Below are 18617 nucleotides of genomic sequence, written 5' to 3'. Positions count from 1 at the left end.
GACGTCAGTCTCACGGCATCGGATCTATAGATCTTGACTATGGATCCATGCTGCCTTCTCTTTTTTAACAATGGTCTTCCATGGCATGGATGGTTAGCACCGTACAACATGTCAGGACAAAGTTTTACTGACCCCCTGCCAGCCCCTACAGCCGGCTGGGATAATGGCCCTTCAAAACTCGAATTGAAAGAGAGGGAAAAACAAGGCCAGCTTGAAGCATTTGGACCTACAGATAGCCATGCTCTTTCTCAAATAGACCATGACGAAAAGGGCTTGGCTCAGAAAGCCGGCGACACCGACGAGGTGACAGATGTGGGATGGGGACACTCCCCTCAAGGCCGGATCGTGGCAGGCTTATCGAACGAGGACCTTTGGATGCTCATCAGACGGTTCAACAAGGTATGCCATTTGGTACTAATTGATTCCCAGTGCTGACATAGGTCAGCAAATATACTACGTGAAGGCCGTGCCAGATGCTCCGTTACAAAGATTGGATCTCAACCGTGCCGAAGATGAGCACTTCTCCCCAGATAAGCTGCGGGCGACCCTTGAGCGTTTTTATACGACGATTGTTGTATCATTGACTGCATTCTATAAGCATATTGTCCGACTACGTTCGTGGAGGGAGCCTCGGCGGACAGGCTTGTTTTGTGGAGTATGCTTTTACCTGGATTGTACGTGAATGCTTCTTTCTGACTGACTGTATGGCTTTTTAGGTATATTTCCTTGCATGGCTCCTGGATTTCCTAGTACCCACGATATTTTGCTTTCTAATTACACTGGTCGTTTACCCCCCATGCAGGATATGGCTGTTCCCACCTGCGCCTATCGCTCTCGTTGACAGTAATACCGGAGGTGTACAGAAGCCCAAAGCTGGTGTGCTAGGCTCTCACGATAGTGTCACCGGCGCACCTGAGAAAATGAAAGGGGAGGCTGCTGAACAAGAGGCCAGTAACTTAATCGCAAGCGCAGCCACGGTAGCGGTGGGAAGTGTTGCTGGTAAACATGACCAAGGGACACCCGAGGGTGCTCCCATGGAGGACTCAGTTCCTGATGCCATGCATACTGTCGCGGAAGCAGCAGATGCGCAAACAGCAGCCCACGGGGGAGTACCAGATAGTACTCACGATAAGACAAGGGAGCCCATGAAGGAGACCGTACTCAACGGCGCAAACATAGGCATGCGTATAATGAGTGATATCACTGATATTTACGAGAAGCTTGGGAAGTAAGTCTAGTCCGCTTCAAAACTGAGTGGACTGTATCTCTAACGTGGGAATGATAGTGCTCTATCACCAACCCCACCATTTTCGTCTACAACCCCATATGTCCGGTTGGCGAGTATTTTATCCCTTGGGCTACTCGGGTCATTGATTACCTCAAGCTACGTGTTTGTCAAGATGGGCACTTTCGTGGTAGGATTTGGTTTCTTCGGAGATCCCGTTCTTGCTCGTCTTACTGCGTACTTGAATCGCAAATATCCTGGCTGGATCAAGCTTCTTGAATTGCAGAAGTAAGTACATCATGGAGCCAACCTGCTTACCACCTTTTGCTAATCACTTCGCCAGCTCCTTACTAAAAGGAATACCTACAAACGCCCAACTAACTTTAACTCTCCTCCGTATCGGCGAAAAAAATGCTGCCCCCTTGCCACCACCACCTGCAGACTCACTAAATAAAGCGCCTTCTCACCCTGCATCACTCAACCCTAGCCAAGTCAACCTGGATGCGTCAGAAGAAGAAATAACACAAGCCGCTGCACCAGACCCCATAGCGCAAGCACAAGAGGAAGAGGAAAAGTCCCGAGCAAAGAAACCCAAGAAAACAATAGGTTCTCGCATCGTCGGCTTCTTCCGAGGAACAACCGCAACGGGCATTGAAAGCAAACTTGCAGTGGACCGGGTCCGGGCAGCTGCAGGATCCGACCACGCTAAGTCCCGACTTGGAATTCTAAGCCGGAAAGGAAAAAGGGCGTTACCTTCAGGACCGGTCCGGTTTGACGCGCGGTACAAGGGCAATCGAGGAGCTGTGGTGATTGACTCGGCGCTTGACCCTCCGGTGTTGTATTTCACGACGGATCCGGATGCCCTGTTGGATGACCAGAGGCTTGAGAGTAGGGAAAAGGGCACTGTATCCTTCACTTTGCCTGTAACTGATATTAGGGAATTGCGGAAGATTGGAGGACTAGGATGGAAGGGGAAGTTAGCTGCTGGATGGGCGGTGGAGAGTAAAGAAGTGGTTGATGGATTGGAGATTGTTGGAAAAGATGAAAAGAAACAACATTATCAGCTTACTGCTATGAAGACGAGGAACCAGTTGTTCAATCGCTTGGTGGCGATTGATGGACAGGTTTGGGAAAGCTATTGACCAGTATAGAACACGTGCTAAGATAATCCCAGGTCTGGAAGTAATCGAAGGATGAATGGGATAATTGGCTTCGACTGGAATTGCCCTGCGACGTCTGTGGACACGTGATGGATATGAATATCGTGATTGTTTCATTGTTCTAATTATGTTTTATAGCAAGTGTACTGCATCGGGTAAAATGTCATGAGCATCGTATCAAATATAACACCCGCGATAAGCTTTCATTACTGGTTTATCTCTAGCTGGTAATCCCTAACAGCTTCTTCGAACGACGAGTCGCGCTTGAAGCCCAGTGAGATGGCTTGCTTGTTGTCAAATCGCGTAGGCCATGACTCCAGGATTGGCTTGAGACTGGGATCCTCCTTCTCTTTCAATAACGCGAGTTTGTCCTGTCCTCCCACCTTTGCCAGAGCGTCCATCATTTCCTGAATCGTAACGCAGATACCCGGCACATTGATCTGTCGGATATGAGGAGGAACCGAGTCAGCCGGTAGTGAGAGCATGAGGACTAAGTTATAGACGAGAGTGCGCGGGGAACAAAGCCAAGATTTGAACGATCGGTCTTCAAGCGGAATGACGCACTCCTCTCCGTTCAAAGGCTCGCGGATCATTCCCGAGAGGAACGAAGAGGCCGCAGCCGTGGGACGACCAGGTCGAACGGATATCGTTGGGAAGCGAAGAGTAAACCCAGTGATAAAACCACGTCGTGTATATTCGTTGATGAGCGTCTCACAGATAATCTTCTCTGCACCATAGGATGATTGGGGTGTGGGAATGATGTTGTCGTCCACCACTTCGGGAAGAGGCTGGCCGTAGACAGCCTGGCTGGAGGCGTATATCACCCGGACACCGGGACAGGTTTTGCGAAGAGCTTCCAGTAGGACACGAGTGGCGTCGACATTGACGCTCATGCCGAGATCAAAGTTGGCTTCTGAGCCGGACGACATAATACCGTGGAAGGCATAGACAGCGTCTAGGGATTTGTCCACAACGGCATCAGCGCCTTTGAGGAGGTCCGCGGTGATACTACGTGCATTATGGGGGTATTTGACGCCTGTCGGGATAGGTGGTTCGTTGATATCAGTTAATGTAACTTGATGAGAAGGGTCGTTTAGGAGCTCTTTCGCGAGCAATTGGCCGATGAAGCCTGCGGCGCCGGTGATAAGGATTTGCATGATGTTTGTCTGTTCAAAAATCCTTGAGAAAATATAGAACGAATGTATTTACTCAGGTTCGAGCGAATTGGTTCATATAGGGCAATATCATCATTCGCCTTCGGTGGGGTTCGGACTGACCTCCACAGTCGCATCAAGTCCGAGGTTCAGGAACAGCTCTCTCCACAGCCGGACTTGCGCCGGGTTGCTAAAGGCCGCGATATGGGTGGAATTTCAGGGACTTTACAATTTGATACCTTAGTTCCATGGTTTTGATGAGCAGTTAGTCTAGTATTAGTGCTCCAAGTCGCGAATTTGTGTAGCTTTTCTCTCGTGCACACACAGTGTAACAAACCGCCGGGCATGTAGATCAGCAACAGCCCAAGTAAGGGACGGAGATACAATAATAATGATGATAATTTACCAAAAAAGTGGTCCCAGAAATGTTTCTTAAAAAAATTAACTCCACTGATTTTTCAATGAGTAGTATTTGACAGCTGGCCGTCTTAACGGGTCCTTTCCCCGGAGTTTCCCCAGATTTAGCTGCCCCAAACGGGATGCTTGGCTATACAAGATTATAGAACCATAGTCTTCGAATCGCATTGACAGTCAATAGAGGTCTCGAAGAGCGTGCTGGTGAATTATGTCAAGAAGAATATTGTCATATCTGACAAGAATGAGAAGCAATGGGAGATCGAACGTCCCCGCGCGCACACGTTGAAGCGGGGTATTAAATTTTAACTCGCTTTCTCGCACGAGAGCAGTCACACCACTTTCCCTCCTTTTCGTATCTTCAGGGGAATTTGTCTCTGTACACTACGAAGTATTTTGCTCCAATTTCTAGATGTATCTCATCGGACACCCAATTGAATCATGAATATACGATTAGCGACAATTTCACCTTACAATAATTAACACAATCGCTCATTCCCCGCCCATCTCAGTCGCGTCGCATGCCGACTGCATAATGCCGGAGCATCCCCGACCAGTCCTACTCATTCTTAGTCACAACTATCAGTTTACTACTTATCAGCTATGAAGCGCTCATCCTCTGATGCGGGCCTGGTGTCGCCCCGAAGAGATGATCGCCATCCCTCCACCGTACCTGACGGACGACCTCCGCCACCGAAGATCTCCAAAGCCCGCGCCTGTGAGTGTTCCCGTTAAACCACCGAAGAGACGATCTATGGTGAGACAAGGCGGAAAAGTCGCTTGGGTCCCAGGGAGAGGGGATATATACTAAGACACAATGGATTGCAGGTGCGGAGTGCAAACGCCACAAGATACGCTGCGAGTTCAAATCGGGGGAAACGAGCTGCAACAAATGCATACGCAGCGGAATCAAATGTGTCGTCAATGACTTCTCGCAAAAGTTTGTTGACGATGATGGCATGTGAGTAGATTTTGCGCCTCGAAAACGATGCATTGCTGAGTTCCTGTTCTTATCTCTGCGTCAGATGGAAATCCCAGGCTGCTGCCACCATCCAGCAGCTTCAGGCAGCTGTTTCGCATCTCCTTCGCCATGATGGCTTACCTGAGCTTTCATCATACCCAACAGGCGACGCACAAAATGGTCCAAGTCCAGTCGCGTCCCATCATGAACATAGACCCTCGCTCGACGGATCGCAGTCGATCTCTAATCACACGAGTCAACACGGCCCGGGTGTCATTATGGACGTAACTCGAGAGCCTTCTCAAGAGCCAGACCTACAAGACCGAGAATTGGTGCCGGCACCGATGCGTAGTCTCTACGAGGTTACTAAGCTACGTAACTTGCGGAGCAATCTTATCGAACAACCTAAATTAACCTTACTAGAGGAAGACTTCATTTCGCGGGGAGTCCTGTCTGTTCATGAGGCTGAGGAACTGTTTGCATATTTTAGCCGGACAATGAATCAGCTTCTTTGGGGAGGGATTATCTTGGTGCACCGGGACCTCACGTCAGTGCGACGAGCATCAACTCTGTTGTCTGCGGCTGTTCTCACTGTCGCCGCACTTCACATCCCCAATCGTACTGAAACTTTAAACCGATGCTACCATGAATACGTTTCTCTTGTATCCAGTATGTCTCTGACGCGGGCTCACACGTTAGATGATGTTCGTGGTCTCTGCGTCGGAGCGTTTTGGCTATCAGAATTGAGCTGGAAGCTCTCTGGACATGCTGTTCGTATTGCAACTGAGCTTGGTTTGCATCAGAGCTATCAAAAAATGATCCGGGGCCATAGTGACCAGTACGAGCGCGCCCAGCTCTGGTATTTACTCTATGTCTGCGATCATCATTTCAGTATAGCATATGGCCGACCTCCGGTCATACATGAAGATGCAGCCATCAAAAACTACGAAACCTTCCTGCAATCTCCCATGGTTGTACCTGGTGATATCCGACTCCTGGCACAGGTGGCTTTGTTCATGATCTTGACAGAGGCTTATCGCATGTTTGGAAGCGACACTGAGCAGGCTCTAACAGAGGAAGACTTCGGTCAATTACGAGTCTACAATGTGGCGGTTGATCAATGGCGGCTTCTTTGGCAACCGCGCTCAGGTAAGTCATGTTAATTTCCCACCATCGAGCCGCCAATATCTGACCAACACTTGTACTTCAGCCGATAGCCCTTACGTGCGGACGTACCCTTCGAAGGGGGTTGTACTACACTACCATTTTGCAAAATTTCAGTTAAACTCGCTCTCCCTTCGTGCCCTATCGCCGTCCAACACACCTGTCTTCTCCATGGACCGCAAAGAGTCCGCTAATATCGCTATTTCATCCGCCATGGCCTGCCTAAATATGGTGCTCGAAGAGCCGGACATCCGGGACGCCATCGTGGGTGTTCCCATTTTTACGCATACAATGGTCACGTTTTCAGCAGTTTTCCTTCTGAAGGTCGCGGTTAACTGGAATTCGGCCTACCTGAGCCTCGATGGACGCGAGGTGCGGCGGTTAGTGGAACGCGTCATTGAACTGCTGAACTGCGTTTCTGCAGGGGAAAGGCATCTGACGAGGCATATTGCGCGTGGCTTGGGTAAGATGCTGGATCGCTTTGATTCCTGGGAGACGGCGTGGCAGGGTGGACCGCCCGCAGGAGGACCCGCGGATCGAAGTAGTAGCGAAGTTCCAGGCGGCGCGAATGCCATGGCACAAGGATTTCCACCGCCTGATCTGATCTATGACATGGTGGGCACATACGGATTTGGACTGGATGAAAATCTGCTGGACCCCAGCATGGCCAACTTTGAGTTTTTAGCGCATTGATAGAGTACTAGTAGTTTGTGAATAGTGATACCCTGGGTAAAGGGAGACGTACATACATACCTATATACTAATGTATCCGTATATACTTCTGCTTAGTAGACATGTTTCTCGTTAGTTAACTGTATTATGCTTAGTTAGGACTAGGATGGTCTGTGTTTATTTGTTGATGCGCGAATCATCCGGGGGAATTCAGAAATAGTAGCAATTTCGTCCGTGCATCAGACGCTGTGCCCGAATGGGGACTAGTTCCGGAGGTGCCATGTTGGGGTTAGTCTATTTTGAGATTTAAGAAGAAATTCAATTCCTGACATCATGCTGGTCTTGCTATTGCGGCTAATGCGACTATATTGCCACGGAGCTGAATGCTACGAACACACTCGGTACCTGTAATCTGCCACTGAGGAGCAGTTCGGTTCATCTGGTTACTGTATCGCATTACCAAACATTCCTCACTTTTCCCTTTCGATTGATTTGTCATCTTGCCGTCACTTTTGCAACAGACTAGACTTCGTATTACTCCAGATTCTCTTGGTCTTTACGGAGTAGTTCGCTCACAAAGCCCAGGGGTCCCTGGAGCTGCAGGGTTCCGTTGAGATGTAGACTCCGCCACAGGAACAAGGTCCAATCCTGTTTCGCGTCACAAGGGGATCATCTGTTATGCCCACGTCATGAAGGGTCTAAAGCGACGACCTTCCGATAAATCTCCCATGCGACAAATGCGGCAGCTCTCGCTCAGGTTCACTTTAACTCTGCTGCCAGGTCCAGATTTACTGCTGACCGGAAAGCTTTGGCTGCTCCCCCTTCCCCTCCTTCTCTCTCCTTTCCTCCAATCGCTGAAGTAAGAGTCCTACTGCTCACCCATTCCGTCCCCTTCCCCCCCTTCCCTCGCCGACTGAGGCTTTAATCTCCCTCCTGCTGCCGTGGGTAGCACTTGACTCCCCCATCTGCCCTGTTCTTTTATTTCGCCCTCTCCCTCCCTCTCCCTCCCATTTCCTTTCTCTTCCTCTCTCCTATCTATCATCCTCCCCTTATCGCTACCTTATTTCCTCTCTATCCTCACAGCGTATTAGCTGTGTTGTTAAGCTAGACACGCGCCATTGACTTAGCCTCTTACAAAAATCGCATCCATTTCTTCTATCCATTTCCACTCTACTTAGCTCCTAAGACAATCATGTCCACCCGTAAGAGAAAGCAAGAAGCCGAAGAAGAAGAAGAGCTCCAGGCGCTCCCTAGCGACGAGAGCGAAGAGGAAGAAGAGTAAGTTTGTATTGCGATTTGTTATCCCTTCATCTATGCGCATCCGCGCATCCATCACCGCACCTTCTCCCCGTCCTTATCACCCTGTCTTCATTAAAGTCTTAATTGCCTTTTCTGCGCGTCATGGATAAATCTCATCCCATTTGTTTTTTGTTTCTGGTTGTTGTACTGCCTGAGTTGGCGCATTAATCCTGTTGCCTGGGATGCACTATGTTTATCATTGTTATCCCTGCGTTGAGATATGATGTATCGACTAACGTCGTGGTACACAGGTATGAGGACTCTGAAGTAGGCGAAAGCGAAGGTGAAGAAGAGGGAAGTGAAGAGGAGGTTCCTTCCGATGAGGAGGAAGAGGAAGAAGAAGAAGAAGAACCCGCTGAAGAGCAAGGTAAGCGCTTCCCTATTCCCTGTCTCTCTCCCCCACACATACCTGGGCATACTATTCTTCAGAAACTACAAGCTAACATGAAGAATCCTCAGGACCCCCCGCCACCAAGAAACGCAAGACAGCAGCCGCCCCAGCTGAAGAAGGTGAGGGCGAAGTAAAAGAAAACGGCAAAGGCGCCGATGAAAACGGAGTCGGAGAGGAAGATGAAGAGGAAGCAGAAGAAGACGAAGGGGAAGAAGAAGCGCCCGAGGAGACAGCCAAAACCAGTGGTCCTGCTGCTTCTGCAGCCAAGGCCAAGGGTGCGACTGTTCCGAAGGAACCTGAAGTCGACACTGGAGTCGAAGAGGAGGACGAGTGAATGTCCTTCGGGCCTGTGTTGATGATTTGGGGGGGCTGTAATCTTTACGTCAAATAATTTGGTTCGGGCTGTAATTGGAATCTAGCTACTATTTTGGCTAGCTTATCTTCATTCAGTGAATTGGTCGGTCAATCTGGCTGTCCCTTTATTATGAAACGTGCTCTTTAATATCTCTATACTACGTGTAATGGTCGACAATTTGATCTCCGAGGGTTGCGGAGTAGAAGCAGGTCCTCCATTTGAGAATCAAGAAAATAGAACGTAAACCCAACATTTTCTACGATGTGAGTTATAATCTCTCGTCGCGTGTGGAGATGATTCAGGATGGTCCCCATATTGTTAAGAGGCAAATACCAAAGCGGACGACCTAGAAGGCACCGGAAAGGGAAAGTCATACAACATAAATTGGTTCTATGGGAATTAGGTGTTGAAACAGGGTGTCCGACATAAGGGAAATGAATGGTAAATAAAGACACAGAAGAAAAGGGGGAAATGGGCAAATAAGAGGCAAGACATAAGAATAATCAATAACCGTCCACCAACGATGCCTTGGCTGGACATGTAAATATAATTCCGCTGCTAAAGACTTCATTGCTGGTGGGTAGCTATCTCCCAGCCACTGACATTTACCGGTTACATTTAGCCATCGCTGCCGCTGCTACGGAAAGTGGCGCACAGTTGGCAATATTGATGGGTGAGATCAAGTACGGGCTGTGGCAGATTGGTCGCCTGGACAATGCTGCGCACCTTGACGGCACCTTCGTCCTCGATGAGCTTGCGGATAAGATAGAGTAATTCGGGAGAGAACTGAAGTTTGGTTAGTTGATGGCCTTCAGCGAACGGTTATTAAACGTAAACATACCTCTGAGTACCAGCGGTACTGCCAGGCAATGAGTCTAATCAATGCGCCGAGCATCCCTCTTGTATCGTGCTTACTCTCATACAACTTCAGAACGCCCCGCATGGCCTTGGGAGAGAATCGGATGGCCATGCAGTGTTGATAGGCCTCGATCGCCTCGTCGAAGTGATGCAGTCGCTCTGCTAATTCGCCTAGAATTTCCCATTCCGTGGCAGACTTCTTGTATTCAATAGCCTGCTGGCGGTACTGAGCCATCTCTGTGCGCCAGATGGTGTAAATGCGAAGATCCTCATAGAGAACCATGAAGAGATTATCGAGCCACCTCTCGCAGAGACGCTTGTTGCGGAACTGTGTGTATGATGAATGCGACGGGTCGGGCTGTGGCGATTAGTATGATAGCACGCTGTTGAGAGGCGACGTTCGTAACTTACTTCTTCCTTGCCAGATTTCACGACCTCAGAGGCCATTGTTTGTTCTGGCTTCTCGATAGAGTCTCCAGCTTGCTCCTCTTTGTTTTCGCTGGGGGTGGTTTCCGGATTTTCATCCTGTTCCTCAGCATTGGTGCCATTTTGCTGGTCTTCGTTACCATTGGTCGCTATAGAACTGCTGCGTCGTATCGACTTTGAATGCTGCCTTTCGACTCGATACTCCTCTTCCATAACAAACACTTCACTGCGAATCTTCAAAAGCTGATCCCAGCCGATCGCGGCAGCAATCTTAGTCAAGAGGTTATATGCTTTCAGAAACGTCCCCTGGTATGCGGAAGCGTGCAGTCTTCGTAGAGAAGGATGGACATAGTCATGCGGGTCCCCCTGCTTTGGCTGACCCTCATCGATCTCGTCCAACATACTCTCTGCGAGGATAGGAAGCATGATGCGTGACGGTTGTGGCATGCGAGGGGTGTCTTTATCTTGGTACGTAAACATCGGGCATGAATTTAATGTAAGAAGTGCGAGGTCCCATTGTTCCGAGTTCACATACACTTCAGCCAGTCGTGCCCAAGTGCTGAATTCGCTAGGTGCAGCAGTCACGGCTCGCTTCGCGCACTCCAAAGCCATTTCACTCTCTCCCTTACTCTGACAGAAGGCTGCCTGGCAGTCGAGCAATGCATAGTCCATGGGGACGTCCTGCAGTGAGTCGTACATCAGCCGCACTGCTTGCACCTCCTCATCTGCCATTATAAGGACCCGGGCTAGCAGGGAAGAGACCTCAACATCCCGTATGCGGAGTTTTTCTAGAAGATTTATGCCAGATGTGTAGCGTCCCGTTGTTCGAATGTATTTCAAAAGGCCCGAAGTAAGATGATTGCTGACAGTGTTGGGAACTTGAGTCTCAGGATCGGAGCTCAGCTGCCTACCCAAGAAGAAAAGACGTTCCGCAGCATCCATGAACTTGTGCTCCATCTCTGTATTTGTGACTGGGTTGAATCGACGCACTCCGACAATCTTTCGAATCGAATCTCCGCTACCATCGTCCGCATAGGTATAAGCTCGCAAGACTCCACACAGAAACGTCTCTAGCCATAGGGCTTCAGTTGCAACACGTTTATCCCCGCGCTCGTCAATGCAGTAGCTCTCGAGACTACCGGGAATTTTGACTTCGACGCGCATGTCAAGGTGCGAGAAGGCATTGTAGCAGCTGCAAATCTGTTAACCACTCTGAGTCTGTGAAAGTTTCGTTTGGCGAGCGCCCTGACCAGTATATTCCTGAAACCACTTTGTGCGTCTTATCGAGGGGGGAGAAGGTTAGCGTATTTACATAGGCAGCTAAGCTAGCGGAAGAAGAAGCATCAATGCCCGTGACATGGTGATAGACTCCGGTCTGTGATAGTGAACACTCCGTTAGTAACTGTTGTCATTCAACCTCCGAGAAAGCCGTTCCTTCAATGAGCGACCGGAGACTCCTAGAAACGCACCTGAGGGGTTGGGTTGGTCTTGGGTTGTTTGACCAAATATACCAGGTCCGGCGGACCTAATTCCCGCAAGTTCTGTAGTGATTCAGTACGTGCATCGACAGCGGCGAAGAGGTCTTCCTCTTCGTAGAGTCTGATAGCGATTTTAAGGGTCAGCGAAGAGGTCAATGGTGGCCCGAGTGCAGTCGATAACAGGTCTCAGGAACACGTCAAATGAGGGGAATTGCATACTCGGGGACAGCTGGCGCAACCATGGCGCATTGAAAAGCGCAGGCCGAACTTAAATCAAGAGTAAAAGCAGAAAGAAACCAAGTACCACGACGGACTCATCAATCGTGCTTGAAGGACAGATGGCGCAGGAACAAACAAGTCGTCGTCACCTCAGTTGACAGTGCCTGGGGGATGGACGGGCTGGGTCCTCAGGCACCGGTCTATTCCCGTTTTGGTAATTCAATGTCGGAACGCGTGAAATGCGTGTCCCCAGTCACGGGCTAGACCCTGACAGCTTGGATTCTGTTCTGCTTTACCTTTCCTCACCACGGCTTAGCCTCATCAACTATAGGGACTAGCTTCCCTTTTCGGGAGATGCTGTCTGTCACGTCGATCTTGTTACCGATGTCTGGAATCTTCCTGCAGCCTGAATAAACTGCAACATGTCAACCTGGGTGGCATTAAACATCGAGCCCGCTGAGGCGGTAGAAGAAGAGGTTGATGACACTAAGGAAATCCAAATTGAGGAAGCTCTCAAGCTATACCAAAATGCTCTGAAACTTCACTCACAGGGTCCCGCCTTCTACGCCCAAGCTGCGGAAGCATATGATGCTCTTCTTAGTTCGGAAATATTCAAGTACCCGGAGTCTCTCTCCGACTACAAAAGAGCTGCTACTGAGCTTGAATTGACTGAGACATCCGACTATGTTGGTAATGCAGACGGTGCTGAACCGCTAGGAGATTACGATATCAATGATTCCACATCCAGTACTTTGCTGCAGACCATCTATCTTGCGTATAAAAACCACGGGCAGTTCGTACTAGATTCTTTGCGCGCCATTATACAGAATGCTGCCCAGGAGTCAGACTCCACTCCAGGTCTCTCGGCTGAAATTGCTGAGCGTGCAAGCACTGCCCTGACGTCTTTCGCTGAAGCCCTGGAGCGTGATGACACAGACCTTAACCTTTGGAGACAAAGCGCCAGGCTCTGCAGCACATTACAAAGCTATCGATTAGCCCGTTACTGCTTGGAAAGTGTCCTGGCAGATGATGAAAATCGCCTGGAGGTCCGAACAGAACAGCTAGGCTTAGAAGAAACTTTCGCAGAAGAGCGTCTTCGGGAAACCTTGCTGTCGTTGCAAGATAGGATATCGGTCTGCCAAGTCCCGATTAAGAAACCCAAAAAAGCCCTTCTCAAATTTCTCAAGCGCCAAAGTGACCCTTATCCGTATCTGCCTGGATTACCCGACAGCCTTCAGAATGTCCTTCCGTCGAAAGGCCCCCTAGCTTTAAGCACCGCACGACATGATCTGAAGCCTCTTTCACCGACATGGGCCGATCTTGGCAAGACCATCCTCCAAGCGTTAACGGACAAGGAGCAGGGCACCATTGATCTCGGCCCCGGTACTGCAATCAGCGTTTCAACACCAGCTCTTAGCCCCGAACTGAAAGCTACGGCGACCAAAGAAACACAAGTTCAAGACCAGTCACCAAGGGCACAGGATGAAGAGCTTTCAAGTGACCCGAAGCCAATCACCCACATGTCGGGGGAAGATGACAACAACATGGATTTTCAGCCATCTGTGAAGCATGAAGCGCTGGACTCAACCGCAGAACACGCCGATGACCACTCGTCTATTGATCAACGGGCTGAAAAGCAACTTATAGAGTCATTGGAGATCCAGACGTCACAATCTCCCGAGCTAGCTAATCAACAGGAAACTCCAAATGCCGACGATGCTGACCCTAAATCATCGACTAATGGGGCACGAAAGCGATCTTCTACGTCAGCCGTCGCCGAGGACCAGACAGAAAGCGTTCGATCCAAGAGCAGAAGAACCCGTCTACGAGAATCACATGCAGAGGCTTCGTTACAAGCTGATGAAGTCTCATTTGACCATAACAAATACTACGAAGACCGTCTAGAAGTTTTCGTTAGAGCTGACGAATGGATGTTCGGCACGGTTGAATCTCTGTTGTCCAAGTTGGGGATTGAAGACTTAGGGTCAGTTGATGAGCTAAGGAAACAAATTTCTCCTACTTCTGATGGGAAAGACCTCCCAGATAGTGATATCAACGGGAAGGCTGAGTACATTCTACCTCGAGATTTAAGGCACATCTTGAAAGGCTGGGATGAAGGAAAGTCTCAGGCGACACTCCAATGTGATAATGTTGCGGCGCTTCAGGACATTCAAGGGATGGGCAAGTCTGGACTCGCTATCTTCCTAGAGCACTCCAGAAAGTCTGCCCGAAAGCTCGGGATGAAGCAAGTTCTCTCCGGTATCGAGGAACTACTCATGCTCATGAATACCATCAATGATGGATGGTTCCATCTCCGTGAAGCCGCTTTTGAGTGGCTTAAATGCCTTCTCATGCCAGATTACGGACGTATTTCTGCACAGGATGGTGTATTCGGCACTTCAAACTTCACCATCATAAATTCGACATACACTTTGTTCCAATGGCCAGACACACTGAAAGAGACGGTGGTGCAAATATTGATACGCGAAGATGAAACCATCTACAAGGGAGTGAGCGAATACATCGAGGCTCTTGAACGCCAAATCCTTGGCGCTAGCGCTGACACGCCGTTTGAATACACTACGAATCATTTCGCATATCTCGAGATGGCTCAAGCCATATTTGAGCTCCATCTTGATATATATGCTTCCATTAACAACCCAAACAGTGAAATCGACCAAGGGATTAGAGTACAGCAAAAAGATCGTTTAGCACGGTGGAGCTTACTGGCGCGTACTTCACTGACTCACTTCATGGATTACTCTTCACCCGGCAGTCATCAGGATAATATTGTTCTTCGCCATATCTGGGCTTCCACCTTCCACTCGAACATGACAACGGACGCCGAGCGGGAACATGTATTGCTTTGTCTTCAGGAACTGAAGCACTTACTCAGCCGCTTGAAGGATCCAGTGATAAGCCTAGTAAACAACGCAATTATGCCGGAAATATCAATTGAGGCCGTTGACCAAGAGATTTCGAAGCTGGAGTCTATGGACTTCTTCATGAGGATCTTTAATACTGAATCAGAAGATCCTGTGGGACTCATCGAAACCATAGAACCTATTCTGGAACCTGCTTCGGTCCAGTTTGTTGAAGAAAACACTTCAGAGGAACAGGGACATTCGCTGCCGACGTCACAGCTCCACGAAATGGGTTCTTTCTTAGATCGAGGGGACGCTACACTGAGGCTTTTCCTATGGAGGAGGCTACAAGATGCGTACAGGAAGATCGATTACGCACCGAAAGTGGTGTCGTGCCACCTGCGGAGTATTGAAACTATTGTGAGAGAGCTTTGGAACCCTGAACATCTAGAAGAACCTAGTGAGCACCGCCAAATCACTTTGCTCCGTTGGTTAAAGTCTCTCGATGGAATATTGAATAAGACCGTAACAGCAGTTTTACAAGAGCCAGCCAAGGCATACGAATGCTTTGATATGGACCACGTCAAGTCCTCGCTATCTGCAGTAACGCTGGTATTGAAACTACTTCACAGTTTTGTGCTTTACGAAGACTCAGTTCGTGTGGGCCAGTTGTCTGGCTCCGACGTACGCGGAGCGTTGGCAAAGTCGTTGGAAAGTTTCAGGGATAAGCTGCGGGAAATGCATGTCCGTTGTTGGATCCTTCACTATACCTTGGTGAGAGAAGCTATTGCGCAGAATCCAGAGCTCTTCGAGACACCCCTTGAGGACCGCATTCTTTACTTGCGCTCTGTACACAATGCCTTGGGCATCAGGAAGATGTGCAAACGTTCCCACAAGCAGTTTCTTAAGCTTGTTAAATCCGAGATTTTCTCCTTGGATGAGAAAGCGGATTATGAGTATGATATCTGCCAACTACTTTACGACATACACGGCATCAAATTGTCACCGGTTGATGGTTATCTGGAGGACCACGGCTGTCCACCGGAGAAACTGGATCGCTCTACAGCTATTTTGATGATTGACTTTGTCATGAAGCAGGCGAAGAAAATGAACATCAGGGATCTGTCAAAATCTGACTTGAAGTACACTATTGAGAAGATGCAACAAGCCATCGGCACCACAAAGTCATCGCCTCCATTATCCTATAATAAGCGCATTCTGACAGCTTACTTGAAATCACCGCTAAACCCAACGGAAATCTTCCGTGCCGTTCGGGGAGTTGAAGATCTTGCGTTGCTCCCTGTGCCCACCGAGAGTGCAGTCATTGCGAAGAATGGATGGTACTTCCTTCTAGGACATGCTGCGCTGACCAAATTCCGCTCTCAGAAGCGTCTCAACCCCGTTCCAACCACTGATCTGGACGAAGCTATCACGTGGTTCAGACAGGACCTGGAACACAACACACAGAGATGGGAATCCTGGTATCGACTTGCCCAGACCTATGATTCGAAGCTGGAGGAGGACATAACGTGGTCAGCGGACAAGATCAATAATAACCGCACAGAGTTGGTGACTTGGCAACGCTATGCGATCCATAGCTATGCCATGGCTGTTGCAACGGCAGCAAGAAACGCAGATCCTACACCGGAGACTCGAGCGCTCGTATCCGACCTCTACACCGACTTTGGAATCCGTTTGTACTCGTCTTCTCGAGAACCCTTATCCATGGCCGCTTTTAGCCTTTCCGATTTCACTCGACATTACAACAGTGAAGAGAACCAACAGATGTACGAAGCGCTTCCATTCAAGGAGATGAGGTTGTACTCCGTCTGGAATCTTGCGAGTTACCTCCTTAAGCGTGCCATTCCTGATAAGCCCAAGAGTTGGATGTATGTCATTCCTTCGTTGTAACTGATAGTGTGACTACTAACCGTGACTTAGGACTCGCTACATGCTAAGTAAATGTCTCTGGAAGATGTTCAGCTGTGACGACTCCGTCAGGGGCACATCAAAGCACGTCCACCTTGATGATCTCCTAGATTCTCTGCTCGATTCTATTGATGCACTGCCTCAGAAGAGGGATTCTCGGTCGGATCCTATCTTCGAACCCCACTATAAGCTCGTGTCCATTGTTCACAAACTGGTTCATAGAGGAGTGGTTACGGTACGCAATATTTCTCCATTTTGGTTTTGACGATGTGTGAGTGGCAGTTAACTTTTCTTTTCAGCCGGCTGAAGGAAGTAAGACTCTGGTGGCCACTCCTTGGGCGCGAAAGGTACCACCTCCGGAGGAAGGCGCCCCTTGGAAGCCATACATAATGTCTGTCATTCGAAACTTAAAGCATGCCGACAAGTCGAACTGGCACCATCGCATGGCTGTCAGGGTAAGTTTAAGAATTTGCACTATTACCTGTAACGAACCAAGACTTACCTGAATTAGGCTGCACATATCACTTATGATGATGAAAAGGACGCTGCCGCAGCTGCAGGAGCCAAGGGTGAACTGACACAGCAGATATTCACAAAGACAATGACGATCCAAGTGTGGAGGCCTGAGAATGAGCGTCCCGGTAGACACTTCGTTTACACGACACGATACGTGTATTTCTTCGTGGCTCTACTAGAACAACTGGAAGATCGTGCAAGCCTCGACCAACTACTACGTCGAGTCAGGAAAAAGCAGGGCGATTTCATCAACCATGCAAAACTATGGGAGGACCTCTGTCTAACCTATGCACGAGTCATACGAAAAGCAGGAAACATTAACGAAGGACATGATGAAAGCGTCTTCAAACCCATTGGGTGGGACGAATTCGTCGCAAACACAGCTCGCCTAGAGGGTCTCCTCCAGTTAGCTCCAGAAAGCATTACACTTCTCGAACTTCTCCGCGACGCCGTCGAGTTAAAGAAGTTAAATAACAACCTCATGAAAGTCTCCTTGTTAGAAGACCTCATCGCCGACATCTACTCACGCCTATACGAAGTCAACATGCCCAACGTCATCGAACAAGCAAACGAAGAAAACAAAGAGAAAATGAAGGTAGACCATCTCCTCATGGCCAGCGATGGCGCCGCAGACACTCCTACACCCCCAACCTCCGCCCCTGCATCCGAAGCCCCAGCACCCCGCGGCCGCACAAAGGGCATCGCAAGACGCGACATCCAGAAACGGGCGGAGACAATCGTCCAACGCAAACTCGCGCCTCGCGCTCCTATCGCCAAAGCACCGGCCGCTGCAGAAAGCGAACCATCCCACGGCGTCGGCGCGGTCACTTCCGCTCCCGAGCAAACGAAGGATACCGCTACATCTGCTGCTGTAGCTGACGAACTGGCCTCGGGGCAACAGAGCGATATTCCTAATAGCCTGCATGACAGTGCTGATGATGAAAGCGAGCTGAGCGAGATAGATGATGAGAAATTATCCAAGCTTGCGGCGGAGCGCAGCTTGTTGTTCCCTAATCTGCAGGATCGGGGATCTTTGGATCCGGAGGTGGGAATGTCGGCTGCAGCTAGCGCTGATGGAGACGGAGCTAATGAAGGGGCCGGCGACGGGGAAGAAGATGCTGATAGGGAGGAAGATGCTGACCTTGGTGATGAAGGAGAGACCATGGTCGAGGAAGGCGAGACTATGGTAGAGGAAGGCGATGATGGTGCTGATGGCGATGAAGCCGAGATTGACGGAGAGGGGGAGGGTGAGGGTGAAGGTGAAGGCGAGGGAGAAGACGAAGAGGATAATGAAGCCGCTGGGGAAGAAGAAGGGGTGGGGGAAGGTGATGGTGAGCCTGAGGGCGAAGCTGACGCGAACGAAGCCAACGAAATGGATGTCGACGACGGGGGCGAGCAGCCCGCTGCTGCTGAGGCTGATCAGGAAAGTGACCATGTGTCTGATTCGGAAGCAATGGATATCTGAGGCACTCAAGATTCAGGGCTTTCTTGTCATGAGTTGCCTCACTAATATCCCAAGGTCAACTCCAACG

The 18617-nt window shown here is 49.5% G+C and overlaps 6 protein-coding genes across 6 annotated transcripts; 4 read left to right on the top strand and 2 right to left on the bottom strand.

The window, feature by feature from the left end:
* Window positions 1-108: 108 nt before the first annotated feature.
* AO090012000846 (DUF3292 domain-containing protein) lies at window positions 109-2367 on the top strand (the record flags this gene model as incomplete). The annotated part of the gene is made up of 5 exons (XM_023236659.1): window positions 109-399; window positions 446-655; window positions 717-1228; window positions 1286-1513; window positions 1569-2367. The coding sequence occupies 5 exons, from the start codon at window positions 109-111 to the stop codon at window positions 2365-2367; spliced, it is 2040 nt and encodes a 679-aa protein (XP_023091564.1).
* A 224-nt stretch (window positions 2368-2591) lies between these two features.
* Window positions 2592-3542, bottom strand: AO090012000845 (SDR family oxidoreductase; the record flags this gene model as incomplete). The annotated part of the gene is made up of 1 exon (XM_001727746.3): window positions 2592-3542. The coding sequence occupies one exon, from the start codon at window positions 3540-3542 to the stop codon at window positions 2592-2594; it is 951 nt and encodes a 316-aa protein (XP_001727798.1).
* Window positions 3543-5585: 2043 nt separating this feature from the next.
* AO090012000844 (putative C6 transcription factor) lies at window positions 5586-6771 on the top strand (the record flags this gene model as incomplete). Its single annotated transcript, XM_001727745.3, has 2 exons — window positions 5586-6063; window positions 6125-6771. The coding sequence occupies 2 exons, from the start codon at window positions 5586-5588 to the stop codon at window positions 6769-6771; spliced, it is 1125 nt and encodes a 374-aa protein (XP_001727797.3).
* Window positions 6772-8151: 1380 nt separating this feature from the next.
* On the top strand, window positions 8152-8574 carry AO090012000843 (uncharacterized protein; the record flags this gene model as incomplete). The annotated part of the gene is made up of 2 exons (XM_023236658.1): window positions 8152-8204; window positions 8301-8574. 2 exons carry the CDS (start codon window positions 8152-8154, stop codon window positions 8572-8574), a joined length of 327 nt encoding a protein of 108 aa, XP_023091563.1.
* An 839-nt stretch (window positions 8575-9413) lies between these two features.
* Window positions 9414-11799, bottom strand: AO090012000842 (ChAPs family protein; the record flags this gene model as incomplete). The annotated part of the gene is made up of 6 exons (XM_023236657.1): window positions 9414-9581; window positions 9637-10011; window positions 10065-11271; window positions 11330-11481; window positions 11591-11678; window positions 11777-11799. 6 exons carry the CDS (start codon window positions 11797-11799, stop codon window positions 9414-9416), a joined length of 2013 nt encoding a protein of 670 aa, XP_023091562.1.
* A 399-nt stretch (window positions 11800-12198) lies between these two features.
* hir3 (putative transcriptional corepressor of histone genes (Hir3)) lies at window positions 12199-18550 on the top strand (the record flags this gene model as incomplete). Its single annotated transcript, XM_001727742.1, has 4 exons — window positions 12199-16529; window positions 16582-16804; window positions 16869-17024; window positions 17081-18550. The coding sequence occupies 4 exons, from the start codon at window positions 12199-12201 to the stop codon at window positions 18548-18550; spliced, it is 6180 nt and encodes a 2059-aa protein (XP_001727794.1).
* Window positions 18551-18617: the final 67 nt, after the last annotated feature.

This window comes from Aspergillus oryzae, chromosome 4, assembly GCF_000184455.2.
Source record: "Aspergillus oryzae RIB40 DNA, chromosome 4".
Lineage (NCBI taxonomy): Eukaryota > Fungi > Ascomycota > Eurotiomycetes > Eurotiales > Aspergillaceae > Aspergillus > Aspergillus oryzae.
This window is presented reverse-complemented; position numbering and strand designations above follow the sequence as displayed.